The sequence below is a fragment of the Apteryx mantelli genome, chromosome 32 (genome assembly GCF_036417845.1).
Source record: "Apteryx mantelli isolate bAptMan1 chromosome 32, bAptMan1.hap1, whole genome shotgun sequence".
Lineage (NCBI taxonomy): Eukaryota > Metazoa > Chordata > Aves > Apterygiformes > Apterygidae > Apteryx > Apteryx mantelli.
In genome coordinates this window covers 1,489,839-1,505,848 of record NC_090009.1, presented here as the reverse complement: position 1 = coordinate 1,505,848, position 16,010 = coordinate 1,489,839, and the positions used below count along the sequence as shown (strand labels likewise).

At 53.4% G+C, this 16,010-nt stretch overlaps 1 protein-coding gene and 1 long non-coding RNA gene across 3 annotated transcripts in view; both read left to right on the top strand.

Moving 5' to 3' along the window:
* Nucleotides 1–16,010, top strand: part of LOC136994765 (uncharacterized) — a 43,365-nt gene that overhangs the window by 9,758 nt on the left and 17,597 nt on the right. The window lies entirely within an intron of this gene.
* Nucleotides 460–2,661, top strand: LOC136994688 (class I histocompatibility antigen, F10 alpha chain-like). The gene is made up of 5 exons (XM_067313620.1): nt 460–554; nt 780–1,043; nt 1,582–1,857; nt 2,023–2,295; nt 2,378–2,661. The coding sequence occupies exons 1-5, from the start codon at nt 491–493 to the stop codon at nt 2,659–2,661; spliced, it is 1,161 nt and encodes a 386-aa protein (XP_067169721.1). The 5' UTR covers nt 460–490.

Below are 16,010 nucleotides of genomic sequence, written 5' to 3'. Positions count from 1 at the left end.
GAGCTGGGGAGGGGTCAGGGGGAGGGTCCAGGGAGGTGTTGGGGGTCCGGGGGGAGCCCAGGGACTGGGGGGGCCCCGAGAAGGGGTCCGAGGGGAGTCTGGGGGGTGTTGGGTGTCTGGGGAGAGCTCGGGGACGGGGGCATCCCGGAGGCGGGTCCCGGGGGGGGCTCTAGGGCAGCGCGGGGACTCCGGGGCGCCGTTGTGGTGCCGGGGGGACACGGCGGTGGGGGGGGGGCCGGGCCGGGCCGGGCCGGGCCGGGCCGGGCCGGGCTCCCCCCCCCTCACCGCTCGCGCCTTTCGCTTTCGCTTCTCCCGGCCTGCCGCGGTGGGATCTGCCCGGCGCCCGGTGACGACCGAGACGGCGCGGGCCGCCATTGGCGGACGATCCGGAGCGCAGCCAATGGCCCCGCGGGGAGCGGCGCGGCGCGGGATAACGCGGCACGCGCAGCCGGATCGGAGCCGAGTGGTGGAGTCGGAGCCGGGGAGAGCGATGGGGCCGGGGCCGCTGCTGGCGCTGACGCTGGCGCTGGGGGGCGGCGGGGCGGCGGCGAGCGGTGAGTGCGGGCGGGGATCCCGGGCCACCCTTTCCCCCCCCCTCCCCCGGGGTCCCCGTCAGCAGCCCTCCATGGACCCCCCCAAACCGCCCCCTGGGCCGTGCTGCCCCCTCCGGACCCCCCGGTCTCCCCTCCCGGGAGCTGGTGTCCCTTTCTATCCCCCCGGTCCCCTCCATCGTGCTGCCTCCCTCCCCCCAGCCCCTCACCCCCCCGGTGTCCCCGCAGGCCCCCACTCCCTGCGCTACTTCTACACCGGGGTGTCAGAGCCCAGCCCGGGGCTGCCCGCGTTCGTGTCCGTGGGGTACGTGGACGGAGAGACCATCTCACGCTACGACAGCGAGACGCAGAGGAAGGTGCCCCGCGCGGCCTGGATGGCGGCCAACCTGGACCAGCAGTACTGGGACCGCCAGACCCAGATTCTACAGCGCTGGCAGCAGACTTTCCGCGTGGACCTGGACACGCTGCAGAAACGCTACAACCAGAGCGGGGGTGAGCGCAGGCTGGGCCGGGGCTCTGCGGCCCCATGGGCGCCCTGAGGCCTTGCCCTGTCGTGGGCCGATGCCTCGAAAGCTCCAGCCCTTGCCCAGCCGGTATCACGGGGCGTCCCGAAAGGGGAGAGAGCCCTGGGGGCCCCTCGCTGTCCCCAGGACACTGGGGCAGCCCCGTCACGCAGCCCCGGGGGCTCCCAGCCACCCCATCGCAGCCCCTCGCCATGCCCAGCTGCCTGTGCTGGGGTCTGTGTGGCCGGGGTGCCCCTGTCCCTGCACTGGGTGCCGGGAGGTCTGGGGCAGGGGTTTGTGTGACGCCCCAAACGCTTCCGGCCCTGGGGGAGAGGCTGAGCTGCTGCGGTGCCAGTGCTCGAAGCCACAGGGCAGCCCGTGCCAGCATCCGCCTGGGGCCCGGCTCCCCCGTCAGCTGCACGGGGCTGGGGCAGGGGCAGGGGCAGGGGCTGCTGCCGAGGGGTGTCTGAACCCCTCTGAGGTGCCAGGGCTGCCCCTGAGCCCCCGTCTCCCTGCTTGTGTCTCAGGGTATCACACACTGCAGTTCATGTACGGCTGCGACCTTCTGGAGGACGGGGGAATCCAGGGGTTTTTGCAGCGTGCCTACGATGGGAGGGACTTCCTCGCCTTCGACAAGGACACGCTGACGTTCACCGCGGCAGATTCTGCAGCAGAAATCACCAAGAGGAAGTGGGAGGCTGATGAGGCCATTGGTGAGAGAATGAAGCACTACCTGGAGAACACCTGCACTGAGTGGCTGCAGAAATACGTGGAGTACAGGAAGGCCATGCTGGAGAGGAGAGGTGAGGGCAAGGCAGGCATCCCTCGAGATGGGGACGGGCCTCAGGTTTTGCGCTGGGCCAGGGCGACGGAGGGCGCTGCCCGAGCTGGGAGCGGGTCAGGTGCGTGCGTGCAGGGTTGGGCGCGAGCTGCCTGACCTGCCTCCCTGCCTCGTGCCGCCTCCCCAGAGCGCCCCGCTGTGCGAGTGTCGGGGAAGGAGAGCCACGGGCTCCTGACCTTGTCGTGCCAGGCTCACGGCTTCTACCCACGGTCCATCGCCATCAACTGGCTGAGAAAGGGCTGCGTCCAAGCCCAGGAGACCAAGCGGGGCAGCACCGCGCCCAACAGTGACAGCACCTACCACGCCTGGGCCAGCATTGAAGCCCTCGCAGCAGAGAAGGACGAGTACCAGTGCCGCGTGGAGCATGCCAGCCTGCCAGAGCCCGGCCTCTTCTCCTGGAGTGAGCACAGGCGCCCGGAGGTCGCGGAGTGCCGTCTGGGGGGCAGCTCCGTGCCCCTGCTCACAGCCCCGCTCTCTTCCAGAGCCGCAGAGCAACCTGCTGCCCATCATCATCTGGGTTGTCATTGCTGCGCTCGTTGTCATTGCGGCCATCATCGGCTTTGTGGTCTGGAAGAGCAGATCAGGTAAAGTGCCGGGGCTGGTGCGTTGGGGAGAGGAAGTCCGGGCCTCGGGGGACTGCTGGTGGCCGGGAGGAGAAGGGGGCGCGAGATGGGGTCCCCGTGGGCGGAGCGGAGCCTGGGTGCAAGCTGCCACTTTGGCTGATGCCTTTTCCTTCCTGCAGAGAGGAGGGAGAAGGGGTATGTGATCCCCGCAGGTGAGTACTGGGGGGCGGCTGCATGCCAGGTGGGGCCCAGCAGCAGGGCGGGTTTTGGTCTCTGGTTTCTAGCAGCTGTGGAGCTGGCGTTTCCCAGGCCCCAACTGCCCTTGTTGCCCCTCTCCCGAGCCCACAGCTTTTACCCCGGCCCCACGGCTGGGGTAAGGGTTCCTGTCCTGCCGCTGGAGGCTGAGGCGCTCGGGCGCTGCCCTCTGCTCCTGGCGGCTGTAAGGCGTCTCCAGGGCTGGGTCCTGCCCGGGGGGGCTCTGCCCCAGCCCGGCTCTCCCCACAGACAGCGCGGTGCCCGTGGTCCCCTTAGCACAGGGCCAGGACTCACTGCCGCTCCTTTCTCGCAGCCCATGATGGGGAATTCAGCAGCTCCAGAACAGGTAAGGGCTCATGCTGGGAGGGGAGCGGGGGCCCTGGCCAGGTGCCCTCCCAGGACAGCACCCAGTGCGGGACTGCCGGACGCTGCAGCTGCTTCCCCTCGGGGCTTTTGCCTGCTGCCCTGGCTCTGGGAGGTGGGATTGAACCGATGTGGGACTGCGATGCCGCACTGGGCCCTGCAGGGCTGGGTGCAGCTGAGGGTGCTGTGACCCCCCCCCAAAACGTCTCCCTTATTTCTCTTTCCCCTCTTGTCCTTGCAGGGAGCAACCCCGACACTTTAGCGCTGAAGCACTGAACTTGGCTCTATGGGATATTCAAAATGCTCCATGACAGCCCATAGAGCTAATAACCAGCAGAAATTCTCTTTCGGAGACATTCAGGTATACCAGGGATTTATATCCCGGCTGTTAGAGAATATTGGAGTGAAGCTGCCTAGAGCTGATCGCTTGGCATAACTTGCTTAGCATTAGTAGCTAAATTTGCTGAAGCCTTAGGCCGCAAGCAGTGAACTTTCTCCTAGATGAAACCTAGCAAAAGAGGCCCCCGGAGCTGGTTCAAGCTGGGAGGATGAAGAAGTTACAAGCAAGAGCACAGCCACATTTGTATGTAACGGTCAAGATGAAGAGAAGGTGAAAGAAAAGAGACGACAAGAGAAAAAGGAAGTGAGTGTGTTAGCAGCTGTGTTCAGAAATGGGTTTAAGGAAACTAGAGGAAGGGGGTGAGTAAGGGCCAGAGGAGATAGACGGAATCAAAGCGAACATGTTGTATGCTTAGGAGTTAATGATTGTTGCCATTCTTGCAGGGAACAAGGGCACTGGAAGCGGCAATGCCCAGTGAAGCCCCCCGTGCCCAGGAATGGAGAGGACAGCCTGAGATAGTTGAGTACTGGGAATGACACCAGGCAATTCCCAGCCAGTGCACAATGACAGGAGATGGGAGACCCAGAAAATACTGTGGGAACTGGGGTGAATTCATGGATATAGATTTGGATTTCAGGGGGCAGATAATGGCAAATATAGAAGATCAAGAGATTCCCTTCTTAGTGGATACTGGAGCTACCCTTTCCCTTCTGAATTTTGAGCCTAAAGGATGTAAGTCGTCAGCTAAAATAACAGTACAGGGAGTAATGGGAAAAGGCGAACGGACGTTAACTAAGCCCTTATTGCTCACTCTTGGAGGTAAAGGAGTGTGGGGACGTTTCGTAATTTCCATGGATTCGCCCCTTTGCCTTTTAGGGAGAGATCTCTTACAAGCCTTGGACACTCAGATCTGCTTACAGCTGGAACAGATGAAATTAATAATAAAGGGCTCGTGTGTTCTGGCTGAGACACCAGAACCAGAGTCAACTCATCTGCAACTTCCAACAGGTTTAGAATCAGTTCCTGGAAAGTTATGGAGCTCTTCAGGAATGGATGTTGGACTATTGAAATCAGCTAGTGCAGTCTCGATCAAAACAAAGGGGGGATTACCTCCCATGGTTAAACAATACCCTATCCCAAAGGAAGCGGACAAGAGTATTCAAAAGCAAATTGATCACTATTTAAAGTTGGGTATCCTTAGAGTTTGTGAATCCCCATACAACACTCCGATTCTGCCAGTGAAAAAGAACAGGCAGGATTCTGATGGCGATCCAGAGTATCGGTTTGTACAAGACCTAAGAATTATAAACCAACATGCAATTGCTCCACATCCAGTAGTTCCTGACCTGTCAACTGTATTATTACAGATACCCCACTGGGCAACTTATTTTACTGTGATTGATTTACCAGCAGCCTTTTTTAGTATAGCGGTAGCTGAGGACAGCCAAGATCTTTTTGCCTTCACTTGGAAGGGACAACAATTGACTTGGACTAGGCTACCACAGGGATTTACTGGGTCTCTGTCGCGTGAAAGGGAGGGACGGAAGGCCCTTCTTTATCTTTATAATTTATGTTTGCCTGCCAGAGCCCCCCTGTTTGAGGGCTTTCCCTGGGTCAGTTTCGCAAAGTAAAAAAGAATAAGATTTTATTAAAGCGACAGATACAACAGGTTCGGAATTGCCATTGATAAATGCACTGGCTGCTACAAGTTTTCTATGAGCTCAAACTAATAATTAAGCGCTTTCAATAATAATATAGTTTCCCGGGTAATGTCCAACATTTGTTGGAGGCGCAGGTCTTACCAAAGAGGCGTCCCTGTTTGGGGGAGGGGAGAAGGAGGCTCGCTCGTCAGCCATCTCCGGTGAACAGGTCGGCGGTTCAATTTTCTTCCCTTCCAAAAACTTTAGTGAGCTATCCTCTGTGTTATAGTTGCTGAAGGTGGGATGTGGAAGTGCAGCAGACATACTTCATTGGCCCCATTGCCATTTGCGCGGTTGTTGGGGGTATGCCCCCCTTATTTACATATCATTATGCAGCAAAGGGCATGATTTTTAATATGGTAAGCAGGGATAATGAGGCTGGGGATACTATAGGTCAACAATTAGTCTGTGAGCAGCAATTATTTTTTGGGATGCAACCCTTTGTGGTCAGGGGCGGACCGTGATACCTCCATATCGCTCCCTCCTCCGCTGTGCAGCTGGAACAAACTGTCTGGCCTTCACCAGCTAGTTCATTACTCATGTTGCAAAAGGGTGATGTGCTTTGGCTGCCACGTACTGTTTTTCCCTTGTGCCCCCTTATCTTTCTCCCTGAATTCTCTCTTGTTCCCCCATCATCCACCCCGTGGTTGCTGCCACTTTCACGTCCCACTCTCAGTCACAGGTGTATCGATAACTTGTTGGAAGGGTGATGCGTATGTTTCTGGACTGACTTCCACTAACGGGGCGTAGGAAGTGGTGAGCGGACGCACCTCTAAGTTACAACCGAGAGCAGAAGCTGCACCCTTGCAAATAGGATAAGCAGCAGCCTGGCTAGAGACAGGAAGGAACCCAATGGAGAAGGGGATGATCCCAGATCTAAATATGACTATTGGTCTGAACTGTCGCATGAGGGCTGGGGAACTTAGATTGTAAGGGTATAATTGCACAGGGCTGTCCTTGTTTGGGGTCTCTCTGTGGAGGCCCCCAGCTCAAGCTGTAATTACCGCATGTGTGTGTCATTAAATTTAGTTTTGCTCCGATCGGACTTCGATTTTCTGCCTCAGCAGGAGCCTAGGGTCAGAGCCTGTTATGGTGGCCAGCGAGCCTAATTTTCCATAACACTCATCACCCTCAACATTGTTGGTAACATACGAGGGGAAGAATCTCCAAATTTAATTTGGGAATTGATACAAGGATTTATACGAGTATGGAATCATCCAGACCAAGGGGCATGTGTGGCCCTCCCTGTCGGAGTGGGGGGACGGACCCGGAGTAACGATGAGTCTCAATATGAGTATGGTCGTTCTCCCTTTATTAGAGCTTACACAGAGTATATATAGACAAGCGATAAGCATGTACTAGCAATAGCTGTATCATTGGTTTACAGTCTGTTCACGTGCCTAAGGCGAATACACGATTGGTGCAAAGTTGCTGTTCCCGTGGAGGGGCTTGTCGGCCCCCTCCTTTACTTGTTTACCACTACTTGCCTTCCCCTTCTGTAATGGTCTAGGAAGGCTCAAGGACAGTTCACATAGCTGCAGGGATCAACAGGGCTGGGTGCAGCTGAGGGTGCTGTGACCCCCCCCCAAAACGTCTCCCTTATTTCTCTTTCCCCTCTTGTCCTTGCAGGGAGCAACCCCGACACTTTAGCGCTGAAGCACTGAACTTGGCTCTATGGGATATTCAAAATGCTCCATGACAACCCGTAGGACTAATAACCAGCAGAAATTCTCTTTGGGAGACATTCAGCTATACCAGGGACTTATATCCCGGCTGTTAGAGAATATTGGAGTGAAGCTGCCTAGAGCTGATTGCTCAGCATAACTTGCTTAGCATTAGTAGCGAAATTTGCTGAAGCCTTAGGATGCAAGCTGTGAACTTTCTCCTAGATATTACCTAGGTAAGTGAAAGAGGGCCCCAGAGCTGGTTCAAGCCAGGAAGATGAAGAAGTTCCAACCAAGAGCAGAAGCTGCACCCTTGCAAATAAGAAAAGCAGCAGCCTGCCTAGAGACAATGAAGGAACCCAATGGAGAAGGGGAAGACCCCAGATCTAAATATGACCATTGGTCCGAACTCTTGCATGAGGGGTGGGGAACTTAGATTGTAAGGGTATAATTGCCCAGGGCTGTCCTTGTGCGGGGTCCCTCTGTGGAAGCACCCAGCTCGAGCTGTTACTTGACATTGTACCACTTAGAGTAAACCAGTTTGTGATACTCGGCGTCTGAGACTCTGCTTCGGGAAACCGAGGGTCAAGGAACTTCTCTAACAGTTTGGCGACCCAGGTGGGACCCTAGGTCACCACCATTGGACCTTCCCATCTCCAAACATCTAACTGCCGGCAGCAGGTGAGTTCACCTGGGATCTTTCGAGCAGGCGGTGCCAAGTAGGTGAGTGTTAAAATTCCCTGATCAGATTCAGAAAAGTTATTAGAGGGGGTTTGAGTCCCCCTAGGTAGGAGTATTAGGGCGGGTTCAGGACCCTCCCTTGCTGCAGCTTTAAGGGTGCGCAGCCTGACCAGCATAAGGTGCACTGGACAATGGAAAGTACAGCCAGCGTGGAGAAGGGGACGCCCTTAGCCACGGTACAGGAAAATGGGAAAAAGATTGGGGGTACAGACGGCTTCTCAAAAAAAGCACAGTTACATTCTGTCAGGAGGATTGGCCATTGGCAGCAAAGTGCACTGTAAGGCGCAGCAGGTACGGTGACGAGTGGGAGCGTGCATAGTGCCAGGTACGGTGACGAGTGGGAACGTGCATAGTGCCAGGTACGGTGACGAGTGGGAGTGTTTGTAGTGCCAGGTACAGTGACTAGTGTGAGCATGCATAGTGCCAGGTACTGTGACTAGTGTGAGCCTACATACCGCCAGGTACGGTGACTGCTTGGAGTGTCCATAGTGCCAGGTATGATGACTAGTATGAGCATGCATAACGCCAGGTACCATGCCTAGTGTGACTGTGCATACTACCAGGTGCTGTGACAAGTGTGAGTCTGCATAGTGCCGGGTACCATGACTTATGTGAGTGTGCATACTACCAGGTACGGTGACTAGTGTGAGTGCACATAGTACCAGGTACCGTGACCAGGGTGAGCATACATATCGCCAGGTACGGTGACTAGTTGGAGTGTGCAAAACGCCAGATACCGCGACTAGTGTGAATGTTCATAGCACCAGGTACGGTGATTACTGTGAGCGTGCATAGTGCCAGGTACGGTGACTAGTGGGAGTGTGCATAGCGGCAGGTACCGTGACTAGGGGGAGCGCGCATAGTGCCAGGTATGGTGACTAGTGTGAGTGTGCATATTACCAGGTACTGTGACAAGTGTGAGCATGCATAGTGCCAGGTACTGTGACTAGTTGGAGCATGCATAGTGCCAGGTACCGTGACTAGGGTGAGCGTACATAGCATCAGGTACAGTGACTAGTGGGAGTGTGTATAGTGCCAGGTATGGTATCTAGTGTCAGTGTACATAGCGCCAGGTACCATGACTAGTGTGAGCCTACATACCACCAGGTAGGGTGACTGCTCGGATCACGCATAGTGCCAGGTACCATGACTAGTGTGACTGTGCATATTACCAGGTGCTGTGACAAGTGTGAGTCTGCATAGTGCCAGGTACCATGAGTTATGTGAGTGTGCATACTACCAGGTACGGTGACTAGTGGGAGCGTACATATCGCCAAGTACCATGACTAGTGGGAGTGTGCAAAACGCCAGGTACCAAGACTAGCATGGGCGTGCATAGCACCAGGTACGGTGACTAGTGGGAGCGTACATAGTGCCAGCTATGGTGACTAGTGGGAGTGTGCATAGTGCCAGGTGCTGTGACTAGTGTGAGCGTACATAGCGCCAGGTACTGTGACTAGTGTGAGTGTGCATAGTGCCAGGTGCCGTGACTAGTCTGAGCCTACATACTGCCAGGTACAGTGACTAGTCGGAGAGTACATACTGCCAGATATGCTGACTAGTGTGAGTGTTCATAGTGCCAGGTACGGTGAGTAGTGTGAGTGTGCATAGTGCCAGGTACAGTGACTAGTGGGAGCATGCATAGTACAGGTACAATGATTAGTGTGAGTGTGCATAGTGCCAAGTACTGTGACTAGTGGGAGCGCGCATAGTGCATGGTACCGTGACTACTGGGAGTGTGCATAGTGCCAGGAACCGTGACTAGTCGGAGCATGCACAGTGCCAGGTACGGTGGCTAGTTGGAGCGTGCATAGTGCCAGGTACTGTGACTAGTGTGAGTGCGTGTAACCTGGGAACTGAAGGGGGCACCCGTCAGCTGATAAAGCCGCCCACTGCGAAGGGACAGCAGTCCTGGTGGTCAAAGACTCGGCTGGTGAGTGCGGTTCCCAGAGAGAGAGTGAGAGAGAGAGACCCTGCCAAAGGTGATGCTAGCACTGGCAGATGCTAATACCCCCAATATTGTTCACACTGTATCTGCCCCGCTTTATATGCCTGGCGATCTATCTGCTGTTCCTTCTCCTCCTTTACCACCTACCTCTACTTTAGTGGCTGCCAGACTCTATCCTGTGGTCTCTAACGTGTTGCCTAATCCTGCTGCTTTACAGCCAGGGGGAATGGGTGCAGCCAATCCCCCTCCTGCTGTATTACATGTATTTACTGATCAACCCGGGAATCCTAGCCATTTAGCCTTGGGGGGGGGGGGGGGGGAGAAAATGCCGAGGTTAAGGGAGGATGCGCTCAATTATTTTCCAGCTTATGTACAGGGTATAACCCGAGTTGGGGAGATACCCAAATTCTTTTGGGAGAATTATTTCGCAGAACTAGCACAACAAACTGGGGAGAAAGAGAAACTCCTGGCCAGCAAATGATCCAAACTGGGATTATAATAATGCAGGAGATAGAGCTGCGTGCCAAACAGGACTCCAAAATTTAATAGAAGCAATTAGGGCATGCAGGGAGTTAGGAGTAAATTGGACTAAAGTACAAGAATGTAGACGGTGACTAGGCGCACACCCCGGTGACTTCTGGGGACAGCTTTGGCAAGCCCTACTAAAATATGGGGAAACGACCACACAAAACTCCAAGGATGCCCTCGCAAGTAGTGTTTTTATAGATCAGGAGGGCCCCAGATATACCAAAGTATTTTAAAGAACATATGCCAGGTTGGCAAGGAGAGACTTTGCAGAAGATTTTAAGTGTAGCAGTGTTAGCATATGATTGCCTGCCAGGGGCTCAAATATGAGATGTCATGGAAAGACTGCCAAGGCTTGTCCACTCATCAGACTATTACCCTCTGCTGCTCTTCCATGGGGGCACTAATGACACCAAGGGCAAACTAGAGACCATCAAAGAGGATTTCAGAGCTCTGGGGCTGGTGGTCAAGGGTCTGGGAGCCCAGGTCATCTTCTCCTCAATCCTGCCAGTGAGGGGGATGGATGAGAGGAGGAGGGGACGGACTTTCCAAGTTAACAACTGTCTGTGCTGCTGGCGTTGGCAACAGGGTTTTGGTTTCTACGACCATGGGACCCTGTTTGAAGATCGACAACTGCTGGGGAGAGATGGGATCCAGCTGACTAAGCGGGGCACGCGTGTCTTTGGCAACAGGTAGGCCAAGCTGGTAAGGAGGGCTTTAAACTAGGAAAGATGGGGGAAGGGGAGAGTTACAGTGACAGGGTAGTTGGCAAAACACAGCTCAAGTCAGGATGTCTCCAGCAGGTGAATGCAGCCAGGGAAGTGCACATGGGACGTGGCTATGGAGGATCCTCTTTTACCCCTCCTGGGAAACCTGCATGCTCGATCACCTCTCTGAAATGCCTGTACACCAATGCACGCAGCATGGGGAATAAACAGGAAGAACTAGAGATGTGTGTGCGGTCGCAGGACCATGATCTAATTGCAATTACAGAGACATGGTGGGAGGGATAGCTCGCATGAGTGGAGTGCTGTCATGGATGGCTACATGCTTTTTAGGAAAGAGAGGCCAGGAAAGCGAGGTGCTGGAGTTGCTCTTGATGTGAGAGAGCAACTGGAATGTATGGAGCTGTGCCTAGGGGTGGATGAAGAGCGAGTGGAGAGCTTCTGGGTAAGGATTCAAGGGGAGGCCAGCATGGGTGACACTGTTGTGGGTGTTTACAACAGGCCACCTGATCAGGAAGAGGAAGTCGATGAGGCCTTCTACAGACAACTGGAAGTAGCCTCACAATCACAGGCTCTGGTTCTCGTGGGGGACTTCAAGCACCCTGATACCTGCTGGAGAGACAACACAGCTAGGCACAAACAGTGCAGGAGGTTCCTGCAGAGCATTGATGATCACTTTTTGACACAGGTGGTGGCGGAGCCAATGAGGAGAGGTGTGCTGCTGGACCTCGTAGTAACAAAGAGGACTGGTTGAAGATGTGAAGGTTGGGGGCAGCCTTGGCTGCAGTGACCATGAGATGGTGGAGTTCAGGATCCCGGGAGGAGGAGGCAGGGCAAGAAGTAGGATGGCAACCCTGGACTTCAGGAGAGCAAAGTTTGGCCTCTTCAGGGACCTACTTGGAGGAATCCCATGGGTTAGGGCCCTAGAAGGGAGGGAGGTTCAAGGGAGCTGGTTAATATTCAAGCATCACTTCCTCCAAGCTCAAGATTAGATCATCCCTATGAGTAGGAAGTCAAGCAAAGGAGGTAGGAGACCTGCATGGATGAGCAAGGAGCTCCTGGCAAAACTCAGCCAGAAGAAGGAAGTATACAGAAAGTGGAAAGGGGGACAGGCCACTTGGGAGGAATATAGGAACGTTGTCAGAGTATGCAGGGATGCGACGAGGAAGGCTAAGGCCCGTTTGGAATTAAATCTGGCAAGAGATGTCAAGGAAAGCAAGAAGGGCTTCTTCAAATACATCAGTAGCAAGAGGAAGACTAGGGAAAATGTGGGCCCTTTGCTGAATGGGGTGGGTGCCCTGGTGACGAAGGATGCAGAGAAGGCAGAGTTACTGAATGCCTTCTTTGCTTCAGTGTTTACTGCTGAGGCCAGCCCTCAGGAATCGCGGACCCTAGAGGCAAGAGAGAAAGTCTGGAGAAAGGAAGACTTTCCCTTGGTCAAGGAGGATCGGGTTAGAGATCATTTAAGCAAACCTGACATCCACAAATCCATGGGCCATGATGGGATGCACCCATGAGTGCTGAGGCAGCTGGCAGATGTCATTGCTAAGCCACTCTCCATCCTCTTTGAAAGGTCCTGGAGAACAGGAGAGGTGCCTGAAGCCTGGAAGAAAGCCAGTGTCACCCCAGTCTTCAAAAAGGGCAAGAAGGAGGACCCAGGAAACTACAGGCCAGTCAGCCTCACCTGCATCCCTGCAAAGGTGATGGAGCAGCTCATCCTGGAGGCCATCTCCAAGCATGTGGAGGACAAAAAGGTGATCAGGAGTAGTCAGCATGGCTTCACCGAGGGGAAATCATGCTTAACCAATCTGATAGCCTTCTATGATGGAATGACTGGCTGGGTACATGAGGGGAGAGCAGTGGATGTTGTCTACCTTGACTTCAGCAAGGCTTTTGACACTGCCTCCCATAACATCCTCATAGGGAAGCTCAGGAAGTGTGGGCTAGATGAGTGGACAGTGAGGTGGATTGAGAACTGGCTGAATGGCAGAGCTCAGAGAGTTGTGATCAGTGGCACAGAGTCTAGTTGGAGGCCTGTAGCTAGCAGTGTCCCCCAGGGGTCAGTACTGGGTCCAGTCTTGTTCAACTTCTTCCTCAATGACCTAGATGAAGGCACAGAGGGCACCCTCAGCAAGTTTGCTGCTGATCGTAAACTGGAAGGAGAGGCTGAGACCCCAGAAGGCTGTGCTGCCATTCAGAGAGCCGTGGAGAGGCTGGAGAGCTGGGCGCAGAGGAACCTCCTGAAGTTCAACAAAGGCAAGTGCAGGCTGCTGCAGCTAGGGAGCAATAAGGCCATACAGCAGGACTGGTTGGGGGTTGAGCTGCTGGAGAGCAGCTGTGCATAGAAGGACGTGGGAGTGCTGGTGGACACCAAGTTAAGCATGAGGCAGCAATGTGCCCTTGCGGCCAATGGGATGCTGGGCTGCATCAGGAAGAGTATTGCCAGCAGGTGGAGGGAGGGGATGCTCCCCCTCTCCTCAGCCCTGCTGAGGCCCCATCTGGAGTGCTGTGTCCACTTCTGGGCTCCCCAGCACAAGGGAGACATGGCACTACTGGAGCAAGTCCAGCAAAGGGCTACAAAGATGATTAGGGGACTGGAGCATCTCTCCTATGAGGAAAGGCTGCGAGAGCTGGGCCTGTTGAGCCTGAAGAAGAGAAGACTGAGAGTGCATCTTAATGAATACAACTATGTGAAGGGAGGGTGTCAAGAGGCTGGAGCCAGACTCTTTTCAGTGGTGCCCAGCGACAGGATGCGAGGCAACGGGCACAAACTGAAACACAGCAAGTCCCATGTGAATATGAGGAAAAAGTTCTTCCCTGTGAGGGTGACAGAGCACTGGAAGAGGTTTCCCAGAGAGGTTGTGGAGTCTCCTTGCCTGGAGATATTCAAAAGCTGCCTGGACATGATCCTGTGCAACGTGCTCTAGGTGACCCTGCTTGAGGAGGGGGGGATGGACTAGGTGATGTCCAGAGGTCCCTTCCAACCCCAACCATTCTGTGATTCTGTAATGTCCCCTTTGGCCGCAAGGTCTGACTAGAGAAGGGAACTGCCAATGCAAAGAGTTAGTCCAAGGAGATAACCACTCGCAATGACTAAATGAAAGGAGCCCTGATGACCCTGAGGCAGTAGGATTGGGAATTTTCGGTATGTGGGGAATTCATTTAGACCAAAAGGAACGTATAGTAGGCAAAGTGGAAAGCCAGGAAGTCGAATTTTTAGTAGACACAGGAGCCACATTATCTCTTTTAAATTTTACCCCCAAAAGGATCCAGAACTAAAGATAAGGTTCTAATACACGGAGTCACAGGAGGAGGGGAAAAGAGGTTAAGTAAACCTCTCTTGGTAACAATAGGAAACAAAAGTGTACGGGGGAAATCTGTAGGAGCTGAACCATCTCCAGTGTGTTTGCTAGGAAGGGATCTTTTGCAAACCCTAGATGTAGAATTGTGCTTATTGCCTGAAGGAATGGATCTAATAATTATGGGGATGAGTGTAATTCTAGAAAGCCCAAACCCCCAAGTAAAAATAACTACCAGAAGTGCTGAAATCTGTAGCAGCAACATTACGGAGTAAAACCGGCACAGACGTTGGGCTGTTGGCCTCAGCCCAACCTGTAGCTATAAAAACAAAGGGAGGAGCACCACCAGCTATAAAACAGTATCCTATGCCCCAAGAAGCTGAAAAAAAGCATACAAAAGCAGATAGACCGATATCTGGCCCAAGGCGTTCTAAAAATATGTATTTCACCATATAATACTCCCATGCTCCCTGTAAAACAGAACAAACTAGACGAAGATGGAGATCCAGAATACCCCTTTGTAGAAGATTTGCAGGCCACAGATCAACATGTGGTGACTCCTCACCCAGTGGTACCTGATCCTTCCACTATGTTTTTACAAACACCGCATTGGGCCAAATGTTTTGCCATAATTGATCTAACCACTGCTTTCTTTAGTATCCCACTTGATGAAAGTAGCCAACCCTTATTTGCCTTTACATGGAAAAGGCAACAGTTAACATGAACGTGCCTCCCGCAAGGGTTCACAGGGTCTCCCACCATTTTTTCACGAATATTGGGGAAAGGTTTAAAGGATAGTGAATTACCGGGGGGATCGGCTCCAATGCAATATGTGGACGACTTGCTGAGAGCAAGTAAAGATGAAAATACCTGTATAATAGACACTGTACATCTATGTACTGCTTTAGCAGAAAAAGGTCACCGTGCATCTCCGCCGAAACTCCAGCTATGTCAAAAAGAGGTGAAAGACTTTGGGTTCGTTCTGAGAGAAGGGCAACGACTAGTAGACCCAGAAAGAGTAAATGCTATAATAAAACTCGCCCGTCCAAGAACAAAGAAATTGGTACGAGGATTCCTTGGAGCTGTGGGATTTTGCAGACCATGAATCCCTGGGTTGGGAGAATTAACAAAACCCCTGACAGAGGCAACTAAGGCTGAAGAGGCAGAACCCATTGCATGGGGCCCTGAAAGAGAACAAACTTTCACAACAGTAAAAGGAGCTTTGGCGTCTGCACCTGCTCTCGGGCTCCCAGATTACACAAAGCCCTTCAATTTGTATGTACATGAATGTAAGGCGATTGCCAGCGAAGTAGTAACACAAAAATTAGGACCCCACCAGAGACTGCTACCATATTATTCTGCTCAGCTAGATTCAGTTGTGGGTGGAGCACCAGTCTGCAGCAAATCTGTGGCAGCAACAGCAACAATAGTAGAGAGAAGCCACCCCCTCGTTCTGGGACACCCTGTTCCTGGTATAGCCAAATGACGCCCAAATAAGACTTCTGCTGGGGATAACCCTACCGGTTGTCTAGGGGTTGTTCTAATTTCCCACAGCACTAAGTTAAGGCATTAGGCCATTTGAGACCTCTCTGTGTACATGCCCGTGCTAACTTGTTTTTAATAGTTCTGTTCATTCTCTCAACTTGCCCTCAAGACTGGGCATGATAAGGTGTGTGTAATTCTCTATGAATTCCTAGCATTTGATATAATTTCCGTAAAAACTCCTGCTGAAAAGTGAGAACCCCTAACTGAATCTATAGTTTCTGGGACTCCATACCTAGGGACAATTTCTTTTAACAAGGCTTTACTCACTGCAGCCGTATCTGCTTTGCAGATAGGAAAGGCTTCCACCCATCCACTTAGTTGATCAGCTATCACAAGGAGATGTTTAAATCCTTCTGCTGCTGGCATGTCAGCATAGCCAATTTGTAAGCGTTGGAATGGAAAATAAGCCCATGGGCAGCCTCCTCTGTTAATCTTTGGATGAATATC

What these genes read in the sequence shown, in the direction of transcription:
- LOC136994688 (XM_067313620.1), top strand. Translation starts at nt 491, where the DNA reads ATGGGGCCGGGGCCGCTGCTGGCGCTGACGCTGGCGCTGGGGGGCGGC. An exon ending in ACGCTACAACCAGAGCGGGG is followed by an intron (nt 1,044 to 1,581) that starts GTGAGCGCAGGC and finishes CTTGTGTCTCAG; the next exon opens with GGTATCACACACTGCAGTTC. An exon ending in GGCCATGCTGGAGAGGAGAG is followed by an intron (nt 1,858 to 2,022) that starts GTGAGGGCAAGG and finishes CCGCCTCCCCAG; the next exon opens with AGCGCCCCGCTGTGCGAGTG.